Source organism: Ovis aries, chromosome 5 (genome assembly GCF_016772045.2).
Source record: "Ovis aries strain OAR_USU_Benz2616 breed Rambouillet chromosome 5, ARS-UI_Ramb_v3.0, whole genome shotgun sequence".
Taxonomy (NCBI): Eukaryota; Metazoa; Chordata; class Mammalia; order Artiodactyla; family Bovidae; genus Ovis; species Ovis aries.
The window spans coordinates 13,985,766-14,012,646 of NC_056058.1; the positions used below are offsets into that span (position 1 = coordinate 13,985,766).

The following is a 26,881-nucleotide window of genomic DNA, read 5'->3' on the forward strand; positions in this document are numbered from 1 at the left end:
TTGAATGTTAGCTTGTGTTGCTATTACTTCATCCCTGGCCTTTGGGCTGGCATGACCCACACACATGGCCTTCTAGTTGGCACTCCCTCTCAAGGCCCATCAGCCTACCTAACCATACACCAGCTGGCTGGTTCTTCCAGCTTCAGCCAATCTCTGCTGGGCTCACTAATGGATTCATGGGATACACTGCCATGGAGGTATCTCTGGAATCTGTCCTTTCTAGGAGTCAGGGCACCATTGTGTCAAGAGAGGGTATCATCAACAAGATGGCAGTCACCATCAATAACATGGTAAAAGACCTCACTAAGATGGCAGAGATCCTCACCAAGACAGTAGATGCCCTCACCAACATGGAGGCTATCCCCACCAATATGGCGGCTACGTCCATCAAGATGGAACACACTCCATACCCTTCACCCCCATCCAGACTCTCTTCCAGATCTTTCTATTATCTTTTAACACCTGGAACCAGAAGACCACCCTTTGGCAGGCCAAAGGGCTATTTACAACTTTAACTTGAGACATTCAAGGTCATTGGCCCTCTGCCTCCAATGACTAGCCCCCACCACGCAAATCAACCCAGCTTTCCTCCTCCCTGACAGCATCACAATCAGCCCAACAGCTGATATTTAACTGTGGACTGCTATGTTTATGAGCTGGGGTTGGTTGAATCCACAGATGCAGAGAGCCAACTGTGGGGCTTGAACACTGGAGGATTTCGGTATTCATGGCTTTGTCTTGGAACCAACCCCATGCAGATATAGAGGGATGGCCGTACATCATAACTTTCTACTAAGTAGGTATACCTGATCCTGTCTGTGGAGGGGATTGCTGAAAATATCCCTTTCCTGTGACATTTGACACCAGACCAAGCCATCCCTGTGCCGTATTCCACCTTGCTTTCCTTTGCAGTGTCTGTATCTTCTGTGGGTTTGTTGCTATTGTCTTTCTTCTACTTGTAGTTCATGAGATCCTATTCTCTGACGTGCCTCAACTTTTGATTGGTGAGTTCTTCATGGTGCTATTTCCTTCCAGAGAGGTTTTGCTTTTGCTCCTGGCAGATAGTGAAAGTAAAGGCGGGTGTTGTGTGCATGTTCAGTTGCTCAGTCGTATCCGACTCTTTGCAACCCAATGGACTGTAGCCCGCCAGGCTCCTCTGTCAGTGGGATTTCCCAGGTAAGAATACTGGAGTGGGTTGCCATTTCCTCCTCCAGGGGATCTTCCTGACCCAGGGATCGAACCTGTGTCTCTTGCGTCTCCTTCACTGGCAGGTGGATTCTTTACCACTATGCCACCTGAGAAGCCCCCAAAGGCAGGTGACATCAGTCTAATCAGAAATTAAGCTGAGTTGAAGCTGGATTTTATTCTGGGTGAAGGATGATCTGTTTCTCGTCGCTCCCTGCTCCTAGAATGAAGTTTTTGATGACTCCATCTTTGTGATTCTTGACTTCCAGGGTCTATTTCTCCAGCCCCAGAAGATTGCCAGAAGCTACATTCAGACCCTCTCTCTGGTCTGCTTTGCACTGAAGAATTGCCTTCAAATCAACAACTTGCTTGCGAGGGGGGGGAATAAACAACAACACCGCATCATGTCTCCTCACCTTTCTAGGATTCTGACCTCTCAAATCCTGGTTTGACAACACCTTCAAACCAAGGGTGTTTTTTTCCTTCTGATTTTATCCAGCTTTTTTTTTTTTTAAGCTGTTTCTGGTGGAAGGGTAAATCTGCAATAAGGTAGCCTGCCATCACTAGAAATAGTTATCCCTGTTGTATTTTTTCTAAGTATTTTAAATTACGTATTCATTTGTTTTTGGCTGTGCTGGGTCGTTGCTGCTGCATGCAAGCTTTTCTCTAGTTGCAGCTAGCGGGGGCTACTCTTTGTTGTGGTACACGGGCTTCTCACCGCAGCAGCTTCTCTCACTGCAGAGCATGCAGGCCTCAGTGCTTGTGGCTCCTGGGCTCCAGAGCACAGGTTCAGTGGTTGTGGTTCACAGGCTTAGTTGCTCCATGACAGGTGGGATCTTCGTAGACCAGGGATTGAACCTGTGTCTCTTGCATTGGCAGGCGGATTCTTAACCACTAACCCACCAAGGAAGTTCTTCCTGTTTTATTTTTAACATAAGATTTTTATCAAGCCTCCATTTCTAATTCTGCTCGACTCACCATCTTTCTCTGTTTCTGGGCTCCTGCCTTTGTTGCCACCAGTTTGATGAAGGCCCCTCCTAACTTCTTACTGCCTTTGATTTCCCTGAAGTTCTCATATCTGCTCTCTACCCAAAGGTCTGAAAGATCCAAGAGGCATCTGCAGTCTGTCCAGGGAAAGTGATGGGAGATGAGGAATTAAGACCTGGAGCACAGCAGAGGAGGTAATTTTTTAAATCTCCTTGGGCTTTCCTCTGGATTTCTGTGTATGCATCTCGATGCTTGTGTATAACTGTCCTCAGTCACTCAGTTGTGTTTGACTCTGCGACCCCATGGACTGTAGCCTGCCAGGCTTCCCTGTCCATGGGATTCTCCAGGCAAGAATACTGGAGTGGGTTGCCATGCCCTCCTCCAGGGGATGATCTTTCCAACCCTGGGATCAAACTTGTGTCTCTTGCACCTCCCACAATAGCAGGTGGATTCTTTACCACTGAGCCATCTGTTAACATATGTCTGACTGCTTGTGTGTGTGTGTTTGCCATTGTCTGCAAGCGCTGGAGAGTGTGTTGGGAAGTGGTGTATCGAGCATGGTGGCGTATCTTTCACTTTTTTTTTTTAATGTGGATTTATACAGTTTTTATTGAGTTTGCTGTTAATATGATACTGCCTGCTCTATGTTTTGGTTTTTTAGCTATAAGGCATGTGGGATCTTAGTTTCCCAGCCAGGAATCGAAATCTCACCCCCTACACTGGAAAGCAAAGTCTTAACCACTGGACTGCCAGTGTGTTACGTCTGTAGAGTGTATGTTTATGTATTTTTGTGGTTGAAGATTCAGGTGACACCTACCCAATAGCATAGTGGAAGTGATGAGGGAGGTGCAGATGAGGGTCACCAAGGCCAGAGGGGAGAGCAACAAGAGGCCAAGGACAGAGCCCTGCATATACAGAGTTCAAAGGTCAGGCAGAAACAGGAAGAGGAGCCAAGTCAAGAAGGGAGACTGAGAAGGAACAGACAGAGAAACAAGAGGCCTGTGAGGGGTGGATTTCAGGAAGACAGTGGTCAGATCTGCCCCATGAGTGTGAGACTGAAAAGTGCCTGTTATAGATTTAGCCCCAGAGAGAGCTGGAAGACTGAAAGCGATGGAAGCAAGACTTCAGGGGGTGGTGCGGTCAAGTAGGTGTGTGTCGGTAAAGACAGAAGTGTGGATGACCCTTTGAGAAGGGAGGGTGGAGGCTGAGAGGTCACTGAAGAGAGAAGGGACAGCCAGGAATTTTTCAGAAGAGGTGGCAAGAATACACAGAAGAACTATACAAAAAAGAGCTTCATGACCCAGATAATCACGATGGTGTGATCACTCACCTAGAGCCAGACATCCTGGAATGTGAAGTCAAGTGGGCCTTAGAAAGCATCACTATGAACAAAGCTAGTGGAGGTGATGGAATTCCAGTTGACCTATTTCAAATCCTGAAAGACAATGCTGTGAAAGTGCTGCACTCAATATGCCAGCAAATTTGGAAAACTCAGCACTGGCCACAGGACTGGAGAAGGTCAGTTTTCGTTCCAATCCCAAAGAAAAGCAATGCCAAAGAATGTTCAAACTACCGCACAATTGCACACATCTCACACGCTAGTAAAGTAATGCTCAAAATTCTCCAAGCCAGGCTTCAGCAGTACATGAACCATGAACTTCCTGATGTTCAAGCTGGTTTTAGAAAAGGCAGAGGAACCAGAGATCAAATTGCCAACATCCTCTGGATCATCGAAAAAGCAAGAGAGTTCCAGAAAACATCTATTTCTGCTTTATTGACTATGCCAAAGCCTTTGACTGTGTGGATAACAAGAAACTGTGGAAAATTCTGAAAGAGATGGGAATACCAGACCACCTGACCTGCCTCTTGAGAAACCTATATGCAGGTCAGGAAGCAACAGTTCAAACTGGGCATGGAACAACAGACTTGTTCCAAATAGGAAAAGAAATACGTCAAGGCTGTATATTGTCACCCTGCTTATTTAACTTATATGCAGAGTACATCATGAGAAACACTGGGGTGGATGAAGCACGAGCTGGAATCAAGATTGCCGGGAGAAATATCAATAACCTCAGATATGCAGATGACACCACCCTTATGGCAGAAAGTGAAAAGGAACTAAAAAGCCTCTTGATGAAAGTGAAAGAGGAGAGTGAAAAAGTTGGCTTAAAGCTCAACATTCAGAAAACAAAGATCATGGCATCTTGTCCCATCACTTCATGGGAAATAGATGGGGAAACAGTGGGAACAGTGGCAGACTTTATTTCTGGGGGCTCCAAAATCACTGCAGATGGTGACTGCAGCCATGAAATTAAAAGACGCTTACTCCTTGGAAGGAAAGTTACCAACCTAGATAGCATATTCAAAAGCAGAGACATTACTTTGCTAACAAAGGTCTGTCTAGTCAAGGCTATGGTTTTTCCAGTGGTCATGTATGGATGTGAGAGTTGGACTGTGAAGGAAGCTGAGTGCCGAAGAATTGATGCTTTTGGACTGTGGTGTTGGAGAAGACTCTTGAGAGTCCCTTGGACCGTAAGGAGATCAAACCAGTCCATTCTGAAGGAGATCAGTCCTGGGTGTTCTTTGGAAGGACTAATGCTAAAGCTGAAACTCTAGTACTTTGGCCACCTGATGGGAAGAGTTGACTCATTGGAAAAGACCCTGATGCTGGGAGGGATTGGGGGCAGGAGGAGAAGGGGACGACCGAGGATGAGATGGCTGGATGGCATCACTGACTTGATGGACGTGAGTCTGAGTGAACTCCGGGAGTTGATGATGGTCAGGGAGGCCTGGCATGCTGCTATTCATGGGGTTGCGAAGAGTCGGACACGACTGAGCGACTAACTGAAATGAACTGAAGTGAGGAAGATTCCACCACCAGGGGGCAGCACTTGTATGAACAGGCGCTGGCTGTCATCCGCACAGACGCACAAACAGATAAAGCCACAGACTTGTAGACACAAGGAAACCCCAGGCCAATACCAAGCTCTCCCCCAAATACTGGAAGCAGATCTCCCCAAGTCCCAGGTGAGTCATGTAGAACCCATCCCACACAAACACATACAGAGGATCACAGAGGTTTTAAAAACCACGTAGATAATATTATTCAGCCATTTTTTAAGAAAAGGATATTTTGCCTGTTACAACAACATGGATAGACTTTAAAGGCATTATGCTAATGAAATAAATAAGTTCTCAACGCAAATGCTATGTGATCTCATTCATATGTGGAGCTTAAAAAAAAAAATGGTGACAGCCAATCTCATAGAAAAAGAGATCAGATTTGTGGTTACCAGAGACAGGGGGTGGGGTGGGGAAACTGGATGGAGTTGGTCAAAAGGTTCCAACTTCCAGCTGTAAGATAAGTAGATCTTTGATGTAACGCACAACATGATGGCTACAGTTAACACTGCTACATGGTGTCTGTGCTCCCCTGGTGGCTAAGTCAGTTAAGAACCCACCCGCAATGCGGGAGAGGCAAGAGATGTGGCTTTGATCCCTGGGTTGGCAGGACCCCCAGGAAAAGGAAATGGCTATCCACTCCTGCATTCTTGCCTGGGAAATCCCATGGACAGAGGAGCCTAGTGTGCTACAGTCTATGGGGTTCCAAGTGATGGACACAACTTAGCAACTAAACCAACCACCAACCAGGAGAGTAAATCCTACAAGTTCTCATCAGAACAACAACAACAACAAAAACATATTTTTTCTTTTCTTGGTATCTATATGGGTTGATGACTTCTCTTGGTATCTATATGGGTTGATGACACGACTGAGCGACTTCACTTTTTATGAGTTGGTGGATGCTAACTAAATTTACTGCGCTAATCATTTCACAATATATTAAGTCATTATGATGTAAACCTTAAACTTATACAGTGATGTCAGTCAATTACACCTCAGTGAAACTAGGGGGAAACATTTATATAAACTCCCCTATATACACATACCCCCATAGACAAGTTGACACTCAAGATTTAAAAACACACTATGTGCTGACACACAAAAGGACTTTATGTTCACACTCACTCAGTTGTGTCCAACTCTTGGTAATCCCACAGACTGCAACACACTAGTCTCCTCTGTTCATGGGATTTCCAAGGCAGGAAGAATACCAGATTGGGTTGCTATATCCTCCTCCGGGGGAATCTTCTGGACCCAGGGATCAAACCCAGATCGCTGCACCCTCTGCGTTGCAGGCAGATTCTTCACCACTGCATCACCTGGGAAGCTGACACACAAATGCACTGTCAAAAGCACAGTGTGTGCCTGCTAAGTCAATTCAGTCGTGTCCGGCTCTTTGTGACCTCCTGGACTGTAGCCTGCCAGGCTCCTCTGTCTATGGAATTCTCCAGGCAAGAATACTGGCGTGGTATCCCATTCTCCAGGGGATCCTCCTGACCCAGGGATCAAACCTAGGTCTCCTGCATGGCAAGCAGATTCTTTAACATCTGAGCCGCGAGGGAAGCCCTCAAAAGCAGAGACAATGACAAACACTCATACACAAACACTCAGACATCCACACATGCCCAGGCCCACCCAGCCTGTGTCCTGAGGACTCCCTCGCTGCTCTCTTCTGCTCCTCCTGGGAATGTCTCGTATTAATACAGCCAGGCTGAGAGGCCTAGAGGGCAAGGGAGGTGTGGGGTAGTGCTAAGTACTCGGCCTCCCCCAAGGCTGCAGTCCTGCCTCCCCCGCCCCCCGCCCCAGCCCCAAGCTGCCATCAGCTGATGTGTCTGGCAGCCCCTGCAGACAGTCTCCGCCCCTCTTGCTGGCAGCCCTGTCCTGGCAGGGCTTCCCGGCCGAGCGCCTTCTTCATCCTGCCGTTCACTCACACGCTCGCACGCACGGCCCCCATGGCCAGCTCGGCGCTCAACCACTCCTGGCCGGCTCTCTCCAAGTTCTGGCTGAAGCGGTGGGCCTTTAAGAGAGGTAAGGGGGCGTGCAGTGAGTAGTGGGCACTGGCCACCCAGGCTCCCTGGACAGCCTGCTGCCCACCATCCCACTCCAAGCCTTTTCTCAGCCCAGGGTACAGACACTGCCTGAGCCAGCCCCAGATGATCTCTGCTTCCCCAGGGCCCCCATGGAACCTCACAGACTTGTGGGGTCCCTCTTGTCTCGAAGGAGACGTCTCCCCAAGCTCTGCCAGGAGGTTGTCTTAGAAGGTAAATTTGTGGACGGACAATTCACTCTAGACCTGGGGCAGCCTGGTGGCTTCCTGGGGGTTCCTGATGCTACTTGTTCCCCGGGTGGGTGCAGGACAGAGGTTCAGGGAGGCAGCAAGAGGAAGGTCTGAGACATCCAGAGATTCGAGTAGACACGCCCTGGAATACACACACACATACACATTGGCTGGTAGCACCCCCCACTGGGTCCCAGGACCTCAGTTTACCTCTGGGAGCTGGAGAGACTCTTGTATCATATCCCCCCAAGGTCTGGGTGAATTGCTTTTGCAAAAAGGCACTTCTTAAATCTCAGCAGGAGTTTAGTCCTGGAAGATAGCCAGATAGTGTCCGAGGCCACGGGGCACAGGGGGATTGTGTGATAGGAACTCCCCCTACCCCTTGCCTAAGCCGGGTACTTGTTGGTGAGTGAGTTTCCGTGCAGGAGACGAGCCATGGAGAAGACCTATTTGCTTCTTCATGACATACACTCTGGTTGAGGACCTGTAGTGTGTCAGGCACTCTGCTGGCGGAGATAGGGCTAGCAGGGGACCTGGAGGCTGGGGCTGGGGAGGGAGAGGGTGGCCTGGGGACTGGGATGCAATAGGAGAACAGTCATAGTGGTAGAAATTGCTGCCGGTTGTTGAGCCCTTGTGAAGCCACACTCAGAAAGAAGGCGTGATGAACTCAAGGTCACACAGCAAGTATATGCTGAAAGAGACACGCTTTGAAACCCATTCTGTTCCAAGGCCACCTCTGGGGTGTGTTCTGGGCAGTGAAGGAAGCTACCAGTGTGAGTGTGTGGGGGGCTTGCAGAGAGTTTTAAAATCCACCAGTGGATGGCTATGCTAAAGAATTAGGGTATCAGCCACAGATCACAAAGATGCCCATATCTTTATGAAAGTCTAGCCACTCCTGGCTGCCCAGCCCACCCTGGGCAGGTTGAAGCTATGATTTATAGGCTGGCAGGTTGGGGAGTGAGCTGTGGGAACCAGTGGCAACTCTTAAACCCTTTTATGGCCAGGGCTGCAGGGGTTGCTGGTGTAAGAGGCTGCCTAGAACCTGAATCCAAGCTGCTAGGCGGCTCCTTAGAGAGAAGTTTGGGGGTGCAGCGCAGAAAGGGGCTCCCTAACCGTGTCCTTCCCATCTCTAGCCTTTCTGCGCCCTCCTCTTATGCTCTGTAACTGGCTGTCTGGGCACCAGATGGGGCCTCCTGGGAAAATAACGGAGTAGATGTGGGGAGCCAGACAAGGCTAGGGAAGAGGGGTTGGGATTTGCAGCAGGGCAGAGTCCCGCTGGCCCTTTCCCTCGGTTGCTCAGTTACTCATTTTGGCCACACTTTTTCCACTCTTCCCCTAGTATATGATAAGCATGTTTATCATGCGTGCATTCTGTATCTCGACTTGGCTTCCTTCTTGCCTGGCTTCTCTGCCACAGTCCTGCCTCCTTCCATCTAGAGCTCTCCCCACCCTCATCCCCTAGGAATACCATCTCCAGACTGCAGAGCAATCACTGCCGCTGGACACTGCCACACGACTTATCCCAACTACCCATCCATTCATCCATCCATGCATCCATCTAACCATCCACTTTTTTATCCGTCCAACCAGTCAGGTAGCCAACTATCCATTCATGCCTCCATGTATCCATGTTTTCATCCATCCATCCATCTAACCATCTACCCATTCATCTACTCAACCAGAGAGACAGCCAACCATCTATCCATGCGTCCTTGTATCTATGCATCCATCCACCTATCCATCCAAAGAACCATCCAACTAGTTATCCATCTAAACATCTACTCATTCATCCATCCAACCAGCCAGCCAGTCACCATCCACCCATGCGTCTACACATCCCTCCCTCCCTCTAACCACCCATTCATCCATGTGGATAACCATCCACCCATCTAAACATCCATTCATCCAACCATATAGCCAGACAACTTTCCCTTCAGCCAGACAGCCAAGCAACTAGCCAACTAGCCAACAACCATCTATCCAACAATTCATCCAATTCATCCATCCACCCTTCCATCCAATCATTTATCCACCCATCTATCCATTCATCTGCTCACCACACCTTCTCTTGTAGCTCAGTCAGTAAAGAATCTGCCTGCAGTGCAGGAGACCTGGGTTCAATCCCTGGGTTGGGAAGACCCCCTGGAGAAGGAAATGGCAACCCACTCCAGCATTCTTGCCCAGAAAATCCCATGGACAGAGGAGCCTGGTAGGCTGCAGTCCATGGGGTCGCAGAGAGCTGGGCACGACTGAGTGGCTAACTAGGAGCCCTTGCTTTGGAGTAAGAAATACCTGGCTTCCCATCAACTCTGCCTCTTGACAGCCTGGTATGACCTTGGACAAGTCAGTACACCTCTCTGAGCCTCAGTTTCTCCTTCCATAATGTGGGGACTCAGAGGGTTGTTGTTAAGATAGAAGAATGGAAAGAACGTGACAGGCTCAGCATGAAGCAAGACATTGGAACTGATCAAGAGACTTGGGGGATGTAAAAGTGGGTTGGATACAGAACTTGCCCCCATGGACTGCAGAGTGGGAATCAGAAAACCCTTTCTGTAAAGGGCCAGGGAGTAAATGCCTTCAGCTTTGCAGGCCATGTGGTCTCTGATGCACCTGCTGGACACAGGCATTGTAGCCTGATGGCACCCATAGACAGCAAGGTGCACGAATGGGTGTGGCTGTGTGCTACTAAAATCTTATTTACAAAATCAGGTGTTGAGCCAGAATTGGCCTGTGAAACTCCTGGTCTAGAAGTGAACAAGTGGTCCAGTTAAAGTACATCCAGAAGTAGAAAAGGGGTTCGTGTGTGCGTGCGTGCTCGGTCGTTCAGTGGTGTCTGACTCTTTGCAACTTCGTGAACTGTAGCCCCCCAGGCTCCTCTGTCCATGGGATTCTCCAGGCAAGAATACTGGAGTGGGTTGCCATGCCCTCCTCCAGGGGATCTTCCTGACCCAGGGATTGAACCCAGGTCTCCTGAATTGGCAGGTAGATTCTTTAATGCTGAGCCATCTGGGAAACCCAGATAGAGCATAATGGAAGCTGATATGAAGATCATGTCAGAGGCAAAACAAAAGAAGGACGGAGGGACTGCCCTGGTGGTCTAGAGGTTAAGACTGTGCTCCCAGTGAAGGGGCTCTGGGTTCGATCCCTGGTCAGGAAACTAGATCCTACTCGCTGCACCTGAGAGTTTGCATGCCACAACTAAGACCTGGCACAGCCAAATAAATAAATAAAGCTAAATAAATGGAAATTTTTTTTAAAAGAGGACTGAGTGGAGAAACATTGTTGGGGGTGAAATTAACAAGGCTTGGTGTCCTGAGGGGTTGGGAGGAGGCAAGGCTCGAGTTTGGGTTTCTGGTGGGGGTCACTGGGGAGACACTACAGTCACACTGATACAAAGACCCCGAAGGAGAAAGGAAGACAAGGAGTTTGGTCTTGACAGCTTGAGGTTGGAGTGCAGGTGGGAATATCAGGCAGTGGTGACCGGAGGACACTGAAGACAGATTCTGGAGCTTGAGAGAATCTGTCACCAGAACCAAGGCTCAGAGTATGACTTCAGAGTCCGGGCTCAGTGTGCCTGGGGTCAATGTTTAGTGTGTGATGAGGACTGGGGAACAGCTCGAAGCTCTAGGATGGGAGCTCAGTCCATGAGTCCAGTACTGGGACTCAGTCTATGACGCCACAATCAGGGCTTGGTGTATGGCACCAGGACTGAGGTTCAGTCGATGACGCTGGGACAGGGATTCAGTCTGTGACCCAAAGACTGAGGCTCAGCGTGTTACGCGGAGATCAGAATGGACTCTGTCATCAGGGTCGGGCTCAGCCTGTTCCTGGATCAGAAATGATGTGAAGTGACAGTTGCTTCAGTCGTGTCCAACTCTTTGTGGCCCCATGAAATATAGCCCGCCAGGCTCCTCTGTCCGTGGGATTCTCCAGGCAAGAACAGTTACTGAGGTGGGCTGCTGTGCCCTCCTCCAGGGATCGAACCCACCTCGCTTACATCTTCTGCACTGGCAGGCAGATTCTTTACCATCTGAGCCACCAGGGAAGCCACACCCTCCAGGGTCAGAAGCATCTATCCAAAGAATCAACTTTTACCTTCAGCCTTTGGGTCCCAGCCCTGCAGGGTCGCAGATGCAAGGATGAGGTTCAAGCCTCCGTGAAGCCCCCATCCAGGAAAGCAGGCACCCAGCAGCCTGTCCTGAGGCCCCCTGGGATCTTGGCCAAGGGATGGAACTGCCTCTCGGGGAGTCTTTCCCTCCTTTTCCAAGCTGCCATCAGCCTCCAGGACTCACCCCACATCTGGCTTTTCTCGTCCTTCACAGCCTGCTTGTTTTGTTCCAACATCTCCCTGAGTCATAGAAGCTGCCTCATGGGAGATGCAGGGCTGAATGAGGGCAGCTGAACAGAGGCCCTAAACCAACCTGGGAGAGTAGCTGGGGGAGCAGCGGTGGTTTCTAGAAGATACCGTGATGGGAATCCCCAGCGGCCCAGTGGTTAGGACACCTTGCTTTCACTTTCACTGCTGGGGCCCAGGTTCATTCCCTGGTTGGCAAATCACGATCCCACAAGCCATGTGGTGTGGTCAAAAAAAAAAAAAAAATAGGAGTGTTGTGAACGATTACCACAGTCAATTTTAGAAGGTTTTCATCACCCCCAAAAGAAATCTGAATCCTGTATTCATCACCCCAAAGTTCCCTGTTTCTCCCCAGCCTTGCATGCTAAGTCACTGCAGTCGTGTCTGACTCTGCAATCCCATGGACTGTAGCCCGCCAGGCTCTTCTGTGCATGGGATTTCCCAGGCAAGAATGCTGGAGTGGGTTGCCATCCCCTTCTCCAGGGCATCTTCCTGACCCAGGGATCAAACCCGTGTCTCCTGCATTGGCAGGTGGGTTCTTACCACTAGCACCGCCTGGGAAGCCTCTCCCCAGCCTTAGACAACCACTAATCTACTTTCTGCCCCTATAGATTCACCTGTTCTGGACGTTTCATATAAATGAAATCCATTAACATGGGATATTTTGTAAACTGACTTCTGCGACGTCACAAGGTTCATTCATGGTATAATAGGTTTCAAAACTCCATTCCCTTTTTTATTCTTCTTTTATTTATTTGTTTGTTTGTGGGATCTTAGTTCCCTGACCACTGGCAACCCACTCCAGTATTCTTGCCTGGAGAATCCCAGGGACAGAGGAGCCTGGTGGGCTGCCGTCTGTGGGGTCGCACAGAGTCGGACACGACTGAAGTGACTTAGCAGCAGCAGCAGAAGCAGCAGTTCCTTGACCAGGGACTGAACCCAGTTCCTTGGCAGTTAAAGCACTGAGTTCTAACCATTGGACCACCAGGGAATTCCCAGAACTACGCCCATTCCTTATTATGACTGAAAAACATTCCGTTGTATGGATGGACCACATTTTGTGTATCTATTCATCTGTTTATGAACATTTGGATTGTTTTCACCAATTTTTTTTTGGTCACCCTGGATTTTTGTTGCTGCTCCTAGGCTTTCTCCAGTTGCAGCAAGTGGGGGCTATTCTCTAGCTGAGGTGCACGGGTTTCTCATTGCAGTGGCCTCTGTTGCTGTGGATCACAGGCTGTAGGGTGTGAGGGCTTCAGTGGTTCTGCATCTCATGGGCTTAGTTTCTCTGCAGCGTGTGGGATCTTCCCAGACCAGGGATCAAGCCTGTGTCCCCTGCATTGGCAGGCAGATTCTTAACCACTGGACCACCTAGGAGGTCCTTAAGTTTTTATTTTTATTTTTTTTGAAGGATAATTGCTTTACAGAATTTTGCTGTTTTCCATCAAACCTCAACATGAGTCAGCCATAGGTATACATGGATCCCCTCCCTTTTGAACCTCCCTCCCATCTCCCTCCCCATCCCACCCCTCTAGGTTGATACAGAGCCCCTGTTTGATCTTCCTGAGTCATACCACGCTTAAGTTTTTGAAGAACTGCCGAAATGTTTTCCAAACTCCTGAAGTTTTTCACACCCATGTAATAGCTTTTCATTCATCTATTTATGGAATGCATTTATTCTTGTCTTGGCTGCTTTCTGCTGTTCTTGCTACTTCCCAGTAATTTTGCATTCATAATCTCACACTCTTTTTCTTAAAAAAAAAAAAAGCCCTCCAAAGTATACAAGTGTCATGCCCCCCAAAATGTAGGGCAGTGTTTGTACATACACGGCTGGGAGGAGAAGAAAGGTAAGTGGGTACAGACAGCTCATCCTACTTTGGGATAGAAAAAGACAGCATCATCTCTGCCCATCTGCTGGCCACAGGGTTGTAGGCGGAGTGGCCATAAAGTGGACACCCCACTGGTACCCTTTGGAGGGCAAAACCATGGTACTGTGGGAGGTTTTGTTTTATTTATTTGTTTGTTTATTTCTTTGGCTGTGCTGGGTCTCAGTTGAGGCACACAGAATCTTTTCACTGTGGCATGTGGGATCTAGTTCCCGACCAGAGAGGGATCAAACCCAGGTTCCCTGCCCTGAGAGCATGGAGTCTTAGCCGCTGGACCACCAGGGAAGTTCATCATTACTTGACTCAGCAGCATAAACCAGGACTGTCCCCAGCAAGCCACGAGATAGACTCACCCAGTCACAGAGGACCTGAGCTAAGGCGTGAAGGAGGCCCTAACTGGCACTGCCCAAGGGCCCCGCCATCCCAATCCCCACCCCCAGCCCAGCCCCTCGGGGCTCTGACTGGCTGTTACCGCAAACATGCTGGTCCATCTCTCCAGGTACCACCTCCACTGGTCTCTCCTTGCCTCCACCTCCACCCAGCTCCTCCGCTGTCACCTCCACACACACTTCTTCCAGCTCCCCAGTTTCAACAGGACCTGGGATGTCATGGCAGGGCTCGTGGAGGAGTGAAAGGAGTTCAGGGGTCAAGATAACACAATGCAATGAAGTGCAGGGCAATGACCAGGACAGAGGCACCGTGGGAGGAGGGTGGATGGACATTTCTGGAGTGAGTAGGATGAGGTCTTCAGGCAGGTGGCCCTGGAACAGGAGCGGGGTGCTCTTAGGCAGTGGGTCCTGCCTAAGGGGCAGGGACAAGGCACAGAGGAGGATCCTGGTGGACATCAGTGGCTGAGCTAAGACATTCGACCTTCTTCCTCCAGGTGGTGGGGCACCTCCATGGGGATTCGAATAGGGAGGCACGATACGCTCTAGAAGCGTGCAAGGGGCAGAGGGAGAGAGATGGGACGCTGTGTCTCCCTCAGCGAAAGGCTCAGTCCAGGACTTCCCTGGTGGTCCAATGGTTAAGAATCTGTCTGCCAATGCAGGGGACGTGGGTTGGGAAGACTGGTTTGGGAAGACCCCACATGCTGTGGGGTAGCTAAGCCCATGTGCCACAACTACTAAAGCCTGAGCTGTAAGGCCCTCGAGCCACAGCTGCTGAGCTTGTGTCCTGCAACTACTGAAGCCCATATGCCCTAGAGCCTCACACCGCAACTAGTGAGCCCTCAGGCTGCAGCTGCTGAAGCCCACGTGCCTGAAGCCTGTTGCCCGCAACAAGAGAAGCTACTGCTTCTCTTAGGCTTCCTAAGCACTACAACAAAGAGAAGCCCCTGCTCACTGCAACTAGAGAAAGCCTACATATGGCAACAAAGACTCAGTGCAACCAAAAATAATAATAAATAAAAAAAATTTTAAATAATGCACTGGGAAGAATTCCGAGGGGGCCATGGCTCAGGGGGAAAGAGCCCTGTGCCTGAACAGAAATGTCTGCCCCAGGCTCAGGATGAGTGATGGGGAGTGGTGGCATATATGTTGGCTTACAGATCATCAGTACCATCCTCCCCTGCCACCCCATTTTAAGGATGAGAAAACTGAGGCCCAGATGCAGAAATTGGGGCCCAACTCTTCAGGCCTCACAGCTCAGCTCTAACACCTTGTCCCTCCTTTCCCACAGGCTCTGAGCCCAAGCCATGTGTCCAGCCCTTTGACTCTGGAGTTGCAGATTCAGCCACCAAGAGCAGAGGTGGACCCTGGAGGCCTGAGGACCCAGACTTCTCCGCCATGGAGGATGAGCAGGCAGGTGTCCGACTGCCAAGATGGGCAGGAGTTGATGACTCCAGCGGAGCAAGTACACTTTGTTTAGCACCTGCGTTTTACCAGGCACTTTGTGTGCAATATTTCAGGGAATTATTAAAACATAGCAGAGTAGTTATTATGCCATTCCACAGGTGAGGAAATAAATCCTTTATGGAACAAGAAAAGGGAACATGGGATGAATAGAGTGGAGGGATGGTGGCTGGAAGGAGGAAAGGAGGGAAGGATTGGCAGAAGACGTGGATGATGGATGGCTGGCTGGAAGGACATTTTGACAGAAGAGATGGATGGATGGACAGATGGATAGATGGGTGGATGGGGATGGATGGAAGGACGGACAGAAGAGATGGATGGGTGGATAGAAGAAAGAATTGAGGGGAGAAAGGAAGAGAGGGAGGGGGGAAGGGTGGCTAAATGGGTGCATGGGTGGGTAGATGGATCAATGAAGAAGGAAGGAAAAGCTCCCATGAGGAGCTCTGAGCTAGAACATCCTTGCAGAGTCATCCCAAATTAGGCTGAGATGACCAAGCCGTTGCGTCCCCACACCAGTAAGTCATGGCCTGTGGACTGCCCAGGAAGGGATATGACTTCCTGGGAGGAGGCTGACAGCTGACAGCCATCTGCTGATAGCCACCCACCCCTCAGCATCTGGGGCAACACATCCTCACCGAAGGGGGAATCTGGGCGGCATTTTGGACCACCCACCACACTAAGGAAAGAGGCTTCATTATAGTCAAACCATATACAGGGAATTCTGTGTATCTGCCCTTGTTGTTTTTTAAACTTTATTGATTGATTGATCAAGGCGGTGCTAATTTTCATTGCTGCGTGTGGGCTTTCTCTAGTTGTGGCGATTGGGGGCTGCCCTCGAGTTGTGAGGCACAGACTTCTCATCGCTTCCCTGTTGCAGAACACGAGCCCTAGAGTGCTCCGGCTTCAGTAGTTGTGGCTCACAGCCTTAGTTTCCCCACAGCAGGTGGAATCTTCCCTGGACCAGGAGTGGAACCTGTGTCCCCTGCTTTGGCAGGCAGACTCTTAACCACTGGACCACCAGGGGAGTCCACCCCTTATTCTGTAGAAGAGCATACTGGGGTCCAAGCAGGGAGAGAATTTGCCTCGGTGTTGGGAAGAGTCTAGAGTAAATGAAGAGAACTGCGACTCAGGCTTAGCCCTAGAGCCTTCCAGGGCTCTGCATATATTGGAATAGGGACCGTGGGCAGCAGGCAGTTGGGCAGCTAGCATGGTGATGGAGAGACCACGCATCTGGGAAAGCAGGGCACCCTGCGTGTGCTTGGTGAGCACCTACCACCTCCAAAGAAGCCCTGCCACCCACATCCTCGTCCTCATCTCGTTGGCCACCAGAGCTGGAGGCAGCAGATGGCGATGTCCCTGCCCCTTCTGTCCAAAAGCCCTGTGAGCATCAGACCTGTACAGCTCTCAGTTCTGTCCACGTCTGTCCCTGCCTTTCCACTGCCCTGGTGGAGGCCACTGCAGTCGCTCACCCAGGTGATCTGCACAGGCGTCTTCGCTGCTCCAGGCCCATGTGGGCTCTTTCATCTTGCGCCATATTTCTGAAGGGGAATCACCACCTCCTCTCCCCCAGCCTCCCTACCACTACTGTTGGGGACTTAGAGATTAAATCCTTCCTTGGGCTCCCAGGCCTGCTGATCCAGCCCCATCCCCCCCACCCCAACACACACACACACACACACACACACACACACACACACCCCTCCAGCCAAAAGGAAATCTTGCCAATTTGAAGGAAGGCATCCTGAACTCTGAAGCCTGCAGGTTTCTGAACATCCTGTTCTCTTAATGGCTGGAATGCCCTCACCCAGATCCTCCGCCTAGTTAACTCCTGCTCATTGCTCAGGGTGTCCCTCACTGTCACTTCCTCCAGGAAGCCCTCCCTGATTTCTTCCTTCCTTCCTATCTTTTTTTACATTTAGTAGGACTTTTCATTGAAATATACATGCATTTTAATGAAAGTATGTGTGTGTGTGTGTATATATATGCAGGTAAGATATAGATTATTTTAAAGTATATGCAATTGGCTATATACATTGACCTATATAGCCAGTTCAAGAAATCACTCACTTGTCACATAGACACTATGTGATTGGAAATACAGTTTGGGGGTTTACTTTTGGTTATGGAAGCTGTCTAAAGATGGTCTAACCTGTCCTAATTGAGTTATCCTTAGTAGATTTCGCACACCAGTGATTACCCCCAGGGGTTTGTCTGTCTTAAAAGAGGGATTTTCTGTATGATCTGGCTTAGAATACATCAAATTTTTCAAACTTAAAACAATAAAGTTTTAAAAAATAATAACAAAAAAGGGATTTCCTAAGTAGAACTCCAGTCCAGAATTCTTGTCCCTCCAGAGTCAACTGCCCCTTCCTGTTCTTTCTAGCCCACTTTCTGCTTTCTAGAACATTCACTCATACTTGACTGTCATTGCAAGGCTTAATCATCGGTCTACTCCAATTAGCTCCATCTGGCAGGGCCCCAGAGGAAGATCCCTGATTCCTGAAGTATTAAAAACAACCACCATAATATGGGCTTGGCCAAAAAGTTTGCTCAGGTTTTTCCGTAGGATGCTATAGGAAAACCCAAATGAACTTTTTGGCCAACCCCATATCTGCTTCCACTGATCAAGGGCTTACAAGATATAAACATCATCTCATTTCACCTGCCCAGCAATCCCACAAAAAGGCAACATAGGGCTTCCCCTGGTGGCTCAGTGGTGAAGAATCCACCCGCCAGTGCAGGAGACAAGGGTTTGACCCCTGGTCCAGGAGGATCCCACAGGCTGTGGAGCAACTTGGCCCGTGAGCTACAACCACTGAGCCTGTGCTGTAGAGCCCACAAGCCGTGACTGCTGAAGTCCAAGCCCCCGAGAGCCTGTGCTCTGCAGCAAGAGAAGCCACTGCAGTGAGAGGCCCCAGCGCTGCAACTAAGGAAAAGCCCACACAGCAATGAAGAGCCGGCATAGCCAAAAATAACTACATGAGCAGATGAAAATACATTCAAAAGAAGGCAACATGGCACCCATTTTAGAGACGACAAGACTGAGGCCCAGAGAGGGTTAGAAACTCGCCTTAGGTCACACTGAGCTAACAAAAGCTACATCAAGGATGTGAACCCTGACGAAGGCCTTTCTACCCTTCCAGCCATCAGAAAACCCTCTGTCTCTGTTTTCCTCTCTTGTTTGAAACTCGTTCCCGGTTTTACATTGATGACACAGAACCAGAGACGCGAACTTGCTCGGGTGTGCTATTTTTTTCCTAAACTACCAGGAGATAAATAGCCATTTACATTTTTAAAAAAGCGTTGATCTGTGTACTATTTAAATCTGCACGCAGCTAGCCGTTTTTATAGAGTGGAAATTCCTGGGGCGTCTCGCTTCTGGGTCTGCGGGGGCGGGGAGGCACCCACCCCCCAGGGCTCCCCAGGGTCCAGGGAGCAGGAGTCTGAGTTGATGGCACACCCTCTGGGGTTTCAGGGCCAGCATACCTATGTTTGGGCAGATGCCCGGGGAGGCTCCTATAGGCTGGCTCCCTATCTCACCCAGGAAATGCTGGAGGAAAGATACAAGTTCCCCAGCAAAGGACGAAGCCCCCTGCCTCCCTCTCCCTCCCTCTCCCTCCCCCTCCCTCACTGTACCTGCCACAGCCGTCCACCCTCCCCTCCACCCAGAGACCTGGCCAGCTTCCCACTTCTGCCTCCTTTGAGGGAGGCCAGATGCAGGAGACAGAGGAGGGGGGACCCAGTCCAGGCCAAGAGGCTGTCCTGACGTGTTTATATTCACAGGAAGATGAAAACCAGAGATGCAAGGAAACTTTAGGGGCTGTGGCAGAGGAAGACGGAGTTGGTAGAGGTTGTCCAGACACCCGGGAAGGGATGGGATGGGAGTGACTTCAGGGAGGCGGCTGGGGAAGTCAGAGGAGAATCAGGAGAACCCGGACCAGCCGGGCCAGAGGGGTGGGTGTTTTGGATAGAGACTGGAGGAGAGGTACCCTGGTGTGTGAAAGACACGGGGAGGAAGCGGCAGACAGAGAAGGAGCAGCCAGGCAGGTGGGGGGAACCAGAGCAGTGGGTGCAGGAACTTCCCTGAAGGTCCAGTGGTTGAGATGCCACGCTTCCACTGCAGGGGGCGTGGGTTCGATCCCTGGTCAGGGAGCTAAGATCCCACATCCCACACAGAGCAGCCAAAAAGAAACAGAAAGAAAACAGATTAGTGGGTGCAAAGGAGAGATTCAAGAGGGGAGACCGTGGAAAATATGGCCAGGGCTCCAAAAGCCATCAGGGAATTGTTGTATGATCTAGCAACCTGCTTCTACAGATCTACCCAAAAGAGGTGAAAATGGAGACTCAGACAGTTATACACCTCGGACACGACTGAGCGACTGAACTGAACTGATTCACAGCAGCAGAATCCACAAGAGCTAACAGGTGGAAGCCACTCAATTGTCCATCAAAGACCTAACAGATAAACAAAATGCAGTTTTGCTTATATCCATACAGTGTGGTCCATCCATATAATGAAATGTTATCCTTCCTTAAAAAGAAAGGAAACTGTGACCTGTGCTAGAACACGGATGAACTGGAGAACATTAAGCTAAGTGACATAAACTAGACACAAGAGGACAAACATTGTACGATTCCACTTAAACAAGGTGCCTAGAATAGGCAGGCGGCCAAAGCCTTATGCAAAGAGCCAACTCATCGGGAAAAATCCTGATGCTGGGAAAGATTGAGGGCAGGAAGAGGAGGGGACGACAGAGGGTGAGATGATTGGATGGCATCATTGACTCAAAGGACATGAGTCTGAGCAAACCCAGGGAGATAGTGAAGGACAGGGAAGCCTGGCATGCTGCAGTCCATGGGGTCACAGAGAGTCAGACACAACTTAGCGACTGAACAACAATAGGCAACAAGAATAGGCAAATTCAACGAGACACGGTAGAGTCGAGGTGACTAGAAGCTGGAGGAGATAACAGCAAGCAGTTACTGTTTACTGGGTACAAACCCTCCTTGCTGCTGCTGCTGCTGCTAAGTTGCTTCAGTCATGTCCGACTCTGCAACCCCATAGACGGCAGCCCACCAGGCTCCCCCGTCCCTGGGATTCTCCAGACAAGAACACTGGAGTGGGTTGCCATTTCCTTCTCCAGTGCATGAAAGTGAAAAGGGAAAGTGAAGTCGCTCAGTCATGTCTGACTCTTAGCGACCCCATGGACTGTAGGCTACCAAGCTCCTCCATCCATGGGATTCTTCAGGCAAGAGTGCTGGAGTGGGTTGCCATTGCCTTCTCTGACAAACCCTCCTTAGGGGGAGATGAAAGAAAGTTCTGGAGATGGACAGTGATGACGATTACATATTGACTAAATGTACTTAATGCCACAGAGTTGTACACAAAATTGTTACAGTGGTGAATTCTGTTATATTTTTGTTGCTGTTGTTCAGTCATTAAGTTGTGTCTGACTCTTTGCAACGCCATGGCCTGTAACCTGCCAGGCTTCCCTGGCCATGGGATTTCCCAGACAAGAATGCTGGACTAGGTTGCCTTTCTTCCTCCAGGGGATCTTCGTGACCCAGAGATCAAACCCCAGGCTCCTGCACTGGCAGGTGGATTCTTTACCACTGAACTGCCAGGGAAGCCCCATATGTATTTTACTATAAGGCATCAAAACTGTAGAGTTCCAAGTGGGGAAGGTCAGAGAAAAAGCCAGACCCTGTAGAGTTCTTCCAACCTCATTCAAGACAGGTATGGACACTGCCACCTGCCACCCACCAGCCAAGACCCCCAGCCAACCAAGTGCCTGGCTCCCGGCTGGCAAGTATTTTCCTCTTTCTCTTTTAAACATGTTGTTTATATATTTATTGCTTGTTTTGGGCTATGCTGAGTCTTCATTGCTGCACACAGCTTTCTCTAGTTGCAGCGAGCAGAGGCTATTCACTAGTTGCGTGCACGGGCTTCTCATTACGGTGGCTTCTCTTGTTGCAGAGTGTGGGCTCTAGAGTGCGTGGGCTCAGTAGTGGTGACACTCAGGCTTAGGTGGCCCACACCATGCGGGGTCTTCTCAGACCAGGGATTGAACCCGTGTCCCCTGCATTGGTAGGTAGATTCTTATCCAATGGACCACCAGGGAAGTCCAGGTATTTTCCACTTTCAGTTGGCTGCTTCTCTGAAAATTCCCCTCACCAAACATTAGTAGGGACCTCGCTGTTCCCTCTTTCCTAGTAAAGACTGGCCATGACCAGCAAATGGCCCATGGATAGGTAGACTTGCAAAATTGAGCAAATAAAATTACAGGATGCCCAGTTAGAATTGAATGCCAAATATTGCAATGTTTGTAATCTATTTACACTAGAAAAAAAAATAGTTGTTAATCTGAAATTTGAATTTCACTGGGCGTCCAGTATTTTATCTGGCAATTCTATCCTGGAAGCCTCTTGTAGAAACCATCAAGGGTGGCAGGTCTGCTCAGTGGGCCCTTTAGGCCACCAATTGGGACAGCCCATTAGGGACTGCCTGAACTCACATAGATGCCTAAGGCCACATCTCAGGGTTGGTTTTGCCTGTAGCATGGGGGGCGGACCACCCACCCACCCACCAAACCCTGTCTGACCACAGCGTCAACAACGGCCTGGAAAAGAATAGTCCTTACCCTGCAGACCCTGACAGCCCAGAGGAGGGACACCTTATTTAGACTGGAGGAGTCAGGAAGGCAGCCTGGAGGGCATGCCCAAGGTGGGTTTTGAAGGATGAATAGGAGTTCACTAGACTGCTTCTGGATGGCCTAGGAGAAGAGATTCTCCAGGGAAAGGAAAAAACAGGTGCCCTGGCTGGGAAGAAAAAAAAAAAAAAAAGGATGAATGACAGCGAGAGGAGAGGGCAAAGATAAGGCCAGGAAAAGCAATAGAGGAGGAAGTAGAGCAAGAAAGAGCCTAGAGCCTGGGCCCAGACAGAACCCACAGAGTTTGAGTCTGGCTCTGCCATTTACCAACTGTGTGACCCAAGGCTACACAGTCCTTTCTCCTCCAGGAGCCTCAGTCTCCTGATCTGGAAAGTGGGACAACACTACCCCATGGTAGAGCTGCAATGGGGTTAAGAACAAGGCCCTTGAATAACTGTTGGGGAGGCAACTGGTTGGTGCTTTGGTGGATGTGGCATCATCATCCGCCTCTATGTATTCTTGGAGTCTAACAGCTGCCTCCTGGGTGGGTGGGAACGTGAGGCTGCAGAGGGGCTGGAAGCAGGAGGCGGCGGACCCTGGAGCCGTTTGTAAATACCGTGCCGAGGAGGCAGAGGAAGGTATTGGAAGGGATCTAGGAGCTCACAGGTTCCAAGCTACTCTCTGGTACAATGGAGTGGGGGGCTGGAAATAGGGTAAGGTGAGCGAAGTGCAGGGTCCAATACTGTCATGTCTTAAAGTTTTGAATCATTTAGTTATGTATTTATTTTTAGCTATGCTGGGTCTTGGTTGCTGCCCACGGGTTTTCTCTAGTTGTGGCGACAGGGGATACTCTCTAGCTGCAGACAGGCTTCTCATGGCGGCGGCCTGTCATTGCAGAGCATGGGCTCTAGGGCGCACAGGCTTCAGTAATTGCAGCACGTTGGCTCACTAGTTGCGGCTTAAGGGCTCTAGAGCACAGCCTCGGTAGTTGTGGAGCACTGGCTTAGTTGCTCTGAGGCATGTGAGATCCTCCCGGATCAGGGATTGAACCTGTGTCTCCTGCATTGGCATGCGGATTCTTTACCTCTGAGCCACCATGGAAGCCCTGCCTTTTAAAAAAATTCTGGCCCCAGCACACAGCATGTGGGATCTTAGTTCCTAGACCAGCGGGGAAAGTGCCAAGTCCTAACCACTGGACCACCAGGGAAGTCCCTGTCATGCTGGAACACCTTGATAATTTGTTCATCGTGGAACTCTTCGCACTGTATTGAAGTTTGTTGGATTGTTTGTTACTGTTGTGTTAGGTAGTCCTTAGGGCTTCCCTGAGGCTCAGACAGTAAAGAATCTGCCCACAGTGCGGGAGACCCTGGTTTGATCCCTGGATTGGGAAGATCCCCTGGAGAAGGGAATGGCTACCACTCCAACATTCTTGCCTGGAGAATCCCATGGACAGAGGAGCCTGGTAGGCTACAGTCCATGGGATTGCAGAGAGTTGGACACGACTGAGTTACTTACACTTAGTGTTGGTCCAGTGGTCAAGACTGCAATTCCACTACAGTGGCACGAGTTCAGTCCCTGGTGGGGGAAGTTTCCCATGCCATGAGGGGTGGCCAAACGAAAAAAGAAAGAAAAATGAAAATTACAAACTTAAAAAATATATATTAAAATATGCTTTTCTTGATCTCTGGGTTTGGGGGCACCCCCTACAATTTTATGCCCAAGGTGGCTTCCTCACTTGCTCCACCCTCATCCTGGCTTAGAAGGGAGACTTAAGGTCTAGGAAACCCCTAAGGGCAGCCCTGGGGAAAGCCTAGGAGTCACAATACTGCCTGAAATTCAGCCAGTAGCATCAAGGATATTGCGTGCAGTTCAGTTCAGTTGTTCAGTCATGTCTGACTCTTTGTCACCCCAAGGACTGCAGCACTCCAGGCTTCCCTGTCCATCACCAACTCCCAGAGTTTGCTCAAATTCACATCCATCAAGTTGGTGAAGCCATCCAACCATCTCATCCTCTGCTGTCCCCTTCTCCTCCTGCCTTCAATCTTTCCCAGCATCAGGGTCTTTTCCAATGAGTCAGTTCTTTGCATCAGGTGGCCGAATTATTGGAGTACAGCACTTGTACAAATTGCATTCACACACATGATCTTATAAGAGGCTTAAAACAAGCTTGGTGAGCCGGCAGACAGAGGACAGAGGACAGAATTTACGTGGCCTGTTTCATAAGATGACCAGCCAGAAACTCTGCAATGGAGGTCGAGTTGGGGCCAGTATCCCTAATTTCCAGCCCCTTTTCAGAGGACTAAGGCCTTATAGGCCTGCACTGAGGGGACCACCCCTATTCTACCCACCTGCCAAGAGCTAGGCCCAGAGCCCAGGTTGGACAAGTGGGGGATGGCAGGGAGGGTCTGGATGTGGGGGTCTTCGCTGTCTGTGGGTCAAGGCCTTTTCCCCATCTGTCTCCAGGAGGATGGAATCCCAGGACTGTTTGGCGGTAGTGAGAGTTCAGAGGACCTCAGCCTGGACTTGGGGGCCCTTCAGGGCAGTGAGTATCTCCAGGACCTGGGCCTCGGAGTCCTTTCACACAGCCAGCCTGGGGGAGCCGGAGGCAATGGCCCCCCTAGCGAAGAAGCCAGAGGAGAAACACCCCTCTCCAGCACTGCGACGTCCCAGGGCCTCGCTCGGAGACGCAGCTGGGAGAGGTCGAGGAGCTGCTCCGAGAGCTGGCAGAGGTCAGCCACCCACCACTCCGCCGCCTTCCGGGACACACTTTCCAGGGCAGCCAGACGCTGCTCCTCTCCCCCACCACCACCTCTGGGTCACCTAGCTCAAGGGCCACCAGAGGTGTCTGTGCTATCAGAGGCAGCCCCAGAGACCCCCTCCGGAGGTGCGCACGTGTGTGTGGGCACATACATCCGTGTGCACGGGTGAGCAAGCACACGCTGAAGGAGCGTGCACCAGCCCAACCTGGAGGCTGCGTGAAGCCGGCAGGCACGCTTGGACCCAGATGAGCACACCTGCCCTTGCACATTGGTGGTGGGGGGTGGGGGGTACATGCCCACACTCAACGCACAGGCATGCACCCTCCTCCTGCTCAAACCCAGAGATGCCTAAATGTGTCCCTTGCCTACGCGAGCACAGAAGCACAGATGCACTTCTAACACAGACAGGTGCTTGGCACCACCCACACAGTACAGCGGCAGCCCGAAACGGTGGAGTGCTTTAGTTGTGGGCCCCCCAACTCTCCCCCCACCCCTCCCATGCTTGTGTGCTCAGTCACTTCAGTTGTGTCCGGCTCTTCTGCAACCCCACGGACTGTAGACCACCAGTCTCCTCTGTCCGTGGGATTCTCCAGGCGAGACTGTTGGAGTGGGCTGCCATGCCCTCCTCCAGGGGATCTTCCCAACCCAGGGATTGAACCCCAGTCTTTTACATCTCTTGCATTAGTGGGCAGATCCTTTACTGTTGCACCACCTGGGAAGCCCCCGCCCCTCATAGTTCTCCCCAAATATTAATCTAGTCTGTGTAAAAAAGCAGTGAGCCTGGGATGCAAATGGAACCTCAGCATCAGATCCTCTAGCCAGGTTCCCTGCCCACCCCCTGGCGCTGGGAGATCTGGAACACTCTCTGTGCCCTGCCCCCATCACAGGACCACCCAAGGGTTCCCCCAGGCCCCTGTGCCTCGAATGCTGGAGCTGGGGCGACAGCCCAGTGGAAGAGACCTGACTCCCTCTTGTTCTCCACCAGGCTCAGCATCGAATCCTCAGCTGTGAATGAGGGGCCTTGTCTGCCTCGGACACTGGCCAGCCTCGCTCTGAACCTGCCAGGAGAGGGCCTGCAGGCCTGGACCCAAGGGTGTCTGCCTGGGGGTGGAACCTCCGCAGATCAACCAAGCAAGGTTGGTGTAACCCCCAACCACCCGGGTTAATAACACAGCTATGTGCCCAGCTGCTGGCTCTGTGGGACCCAGGGGTGCCTTACACATAGCTGGGGGGACTGACCCATCATGGCGGGGGGACCAACCCATCATGGCAGGAGGACCGACTCCTCCTCCATGACAGAGGAGTCGCTGGGTCCTAAGACTCCAGGCCAAGCCCGAAGGTCCTTTGCTGGCCTGAGATCCTTGGCTGTAAGCATCATCCCCGGGCTAGGGAGCTCAGGCTTGTTTCTGAATCTTTGCAGCTGGGTAGAAGCCCTGTCTGTGACTGAACTTTGCAAAGGAGAAGAGCTCATCTCAGGTCTGGGATTTAAGCCCAAAGCTGGAGAATGCACACTTGGAGCTGAGGCTTCCACCTGGGGCATCTCTGCCCCTGACCATGACTGGGGGCAGTTTCTGGCCATGGGTGGAATTTGTGGTTCAGAATTCCAGAACTCCAGCCCACAACTGGGGGGTGGTCCTTGGCTGGTATGGTCCTTGGCTCCAGCCCTCGGCTGCTATGGACCCCTATTCCTGCTCCCGTGCCCCAAGGCTGAGGGTAGCCGCTGTCTGCAGCTGGAGGCTGGGGACCCTTGACCCAGGGAAACTGCCTGCAGCCCAGGCTGCCTCCGGGCTTAGCGAGATGCTTATTCCCTGCAGGAATGTGACAGCCCCGAGAAAAGAGTGAGGTCACGGTCTGTTCCTGTGTCCTTCGATGAGATCAGCTCCCTGGAAATCTTTCCAGCTTTGGAAGTGCCGCCTCCAGCTGTTCAAGGTAGCCCAGCCTGGGGGTTTCCTTCATTCAAACAAGTGGGGTAGGGGGCTTCTGCTGGAGGGTTCCCTGGTTGGGGCTGGTGGAAGAGGCTTAGGGTCC

At 50.7% G+C, this 26,881-nt stretch overlaps 1 protein-coding gene across 5 annotated transcripts in view; it reads left to right on the top strand.

Annotated features, from left to right (window-relative positions):
* ARHGEF18 (Rho/Rac guanine nucleotide exchange factor 18) overlaps nt 1-26,881 on the top strand; it is a 98,121-nt gene that overhangs the window by 3,072 nt on the left and 68,168 nt on the right. For 2 of the 5 annotated variants that reach the window (XM_027969700.2, XM_060415504.1), the window contains exons 2-6: nt 2,281-2,366; nt 15,272-15,393; nt 24,558-24,823; nt 25,839-25,989; nt 26,668-26,782. In XM_027969700.2, the coding sequence (XP_027825501.1) occupies nt 15,379-15,393; nt 24,558-24,823; nt 25,839-25,989; nt 26,668-26,782 (547 nt within the window). In that variant the 5' untranslated portion in view covers nt 2,281-2,366; nt 15,272-15,378. Of the gene's footprint in view, nt 1-1,056; nt 1,177-2,280; nt 2,367-6,989; nt 7,105-15,271; nt 15,394-24,557; nt 24,824-25,838; nt 25,990-26,667; nt 26,783-26,881 lie in introns of those variants that run through there. The other 3 variants (XM_042249983.2, XM_042249984.2, XM_042249985.1) reach the window with 2 other exon arrangements.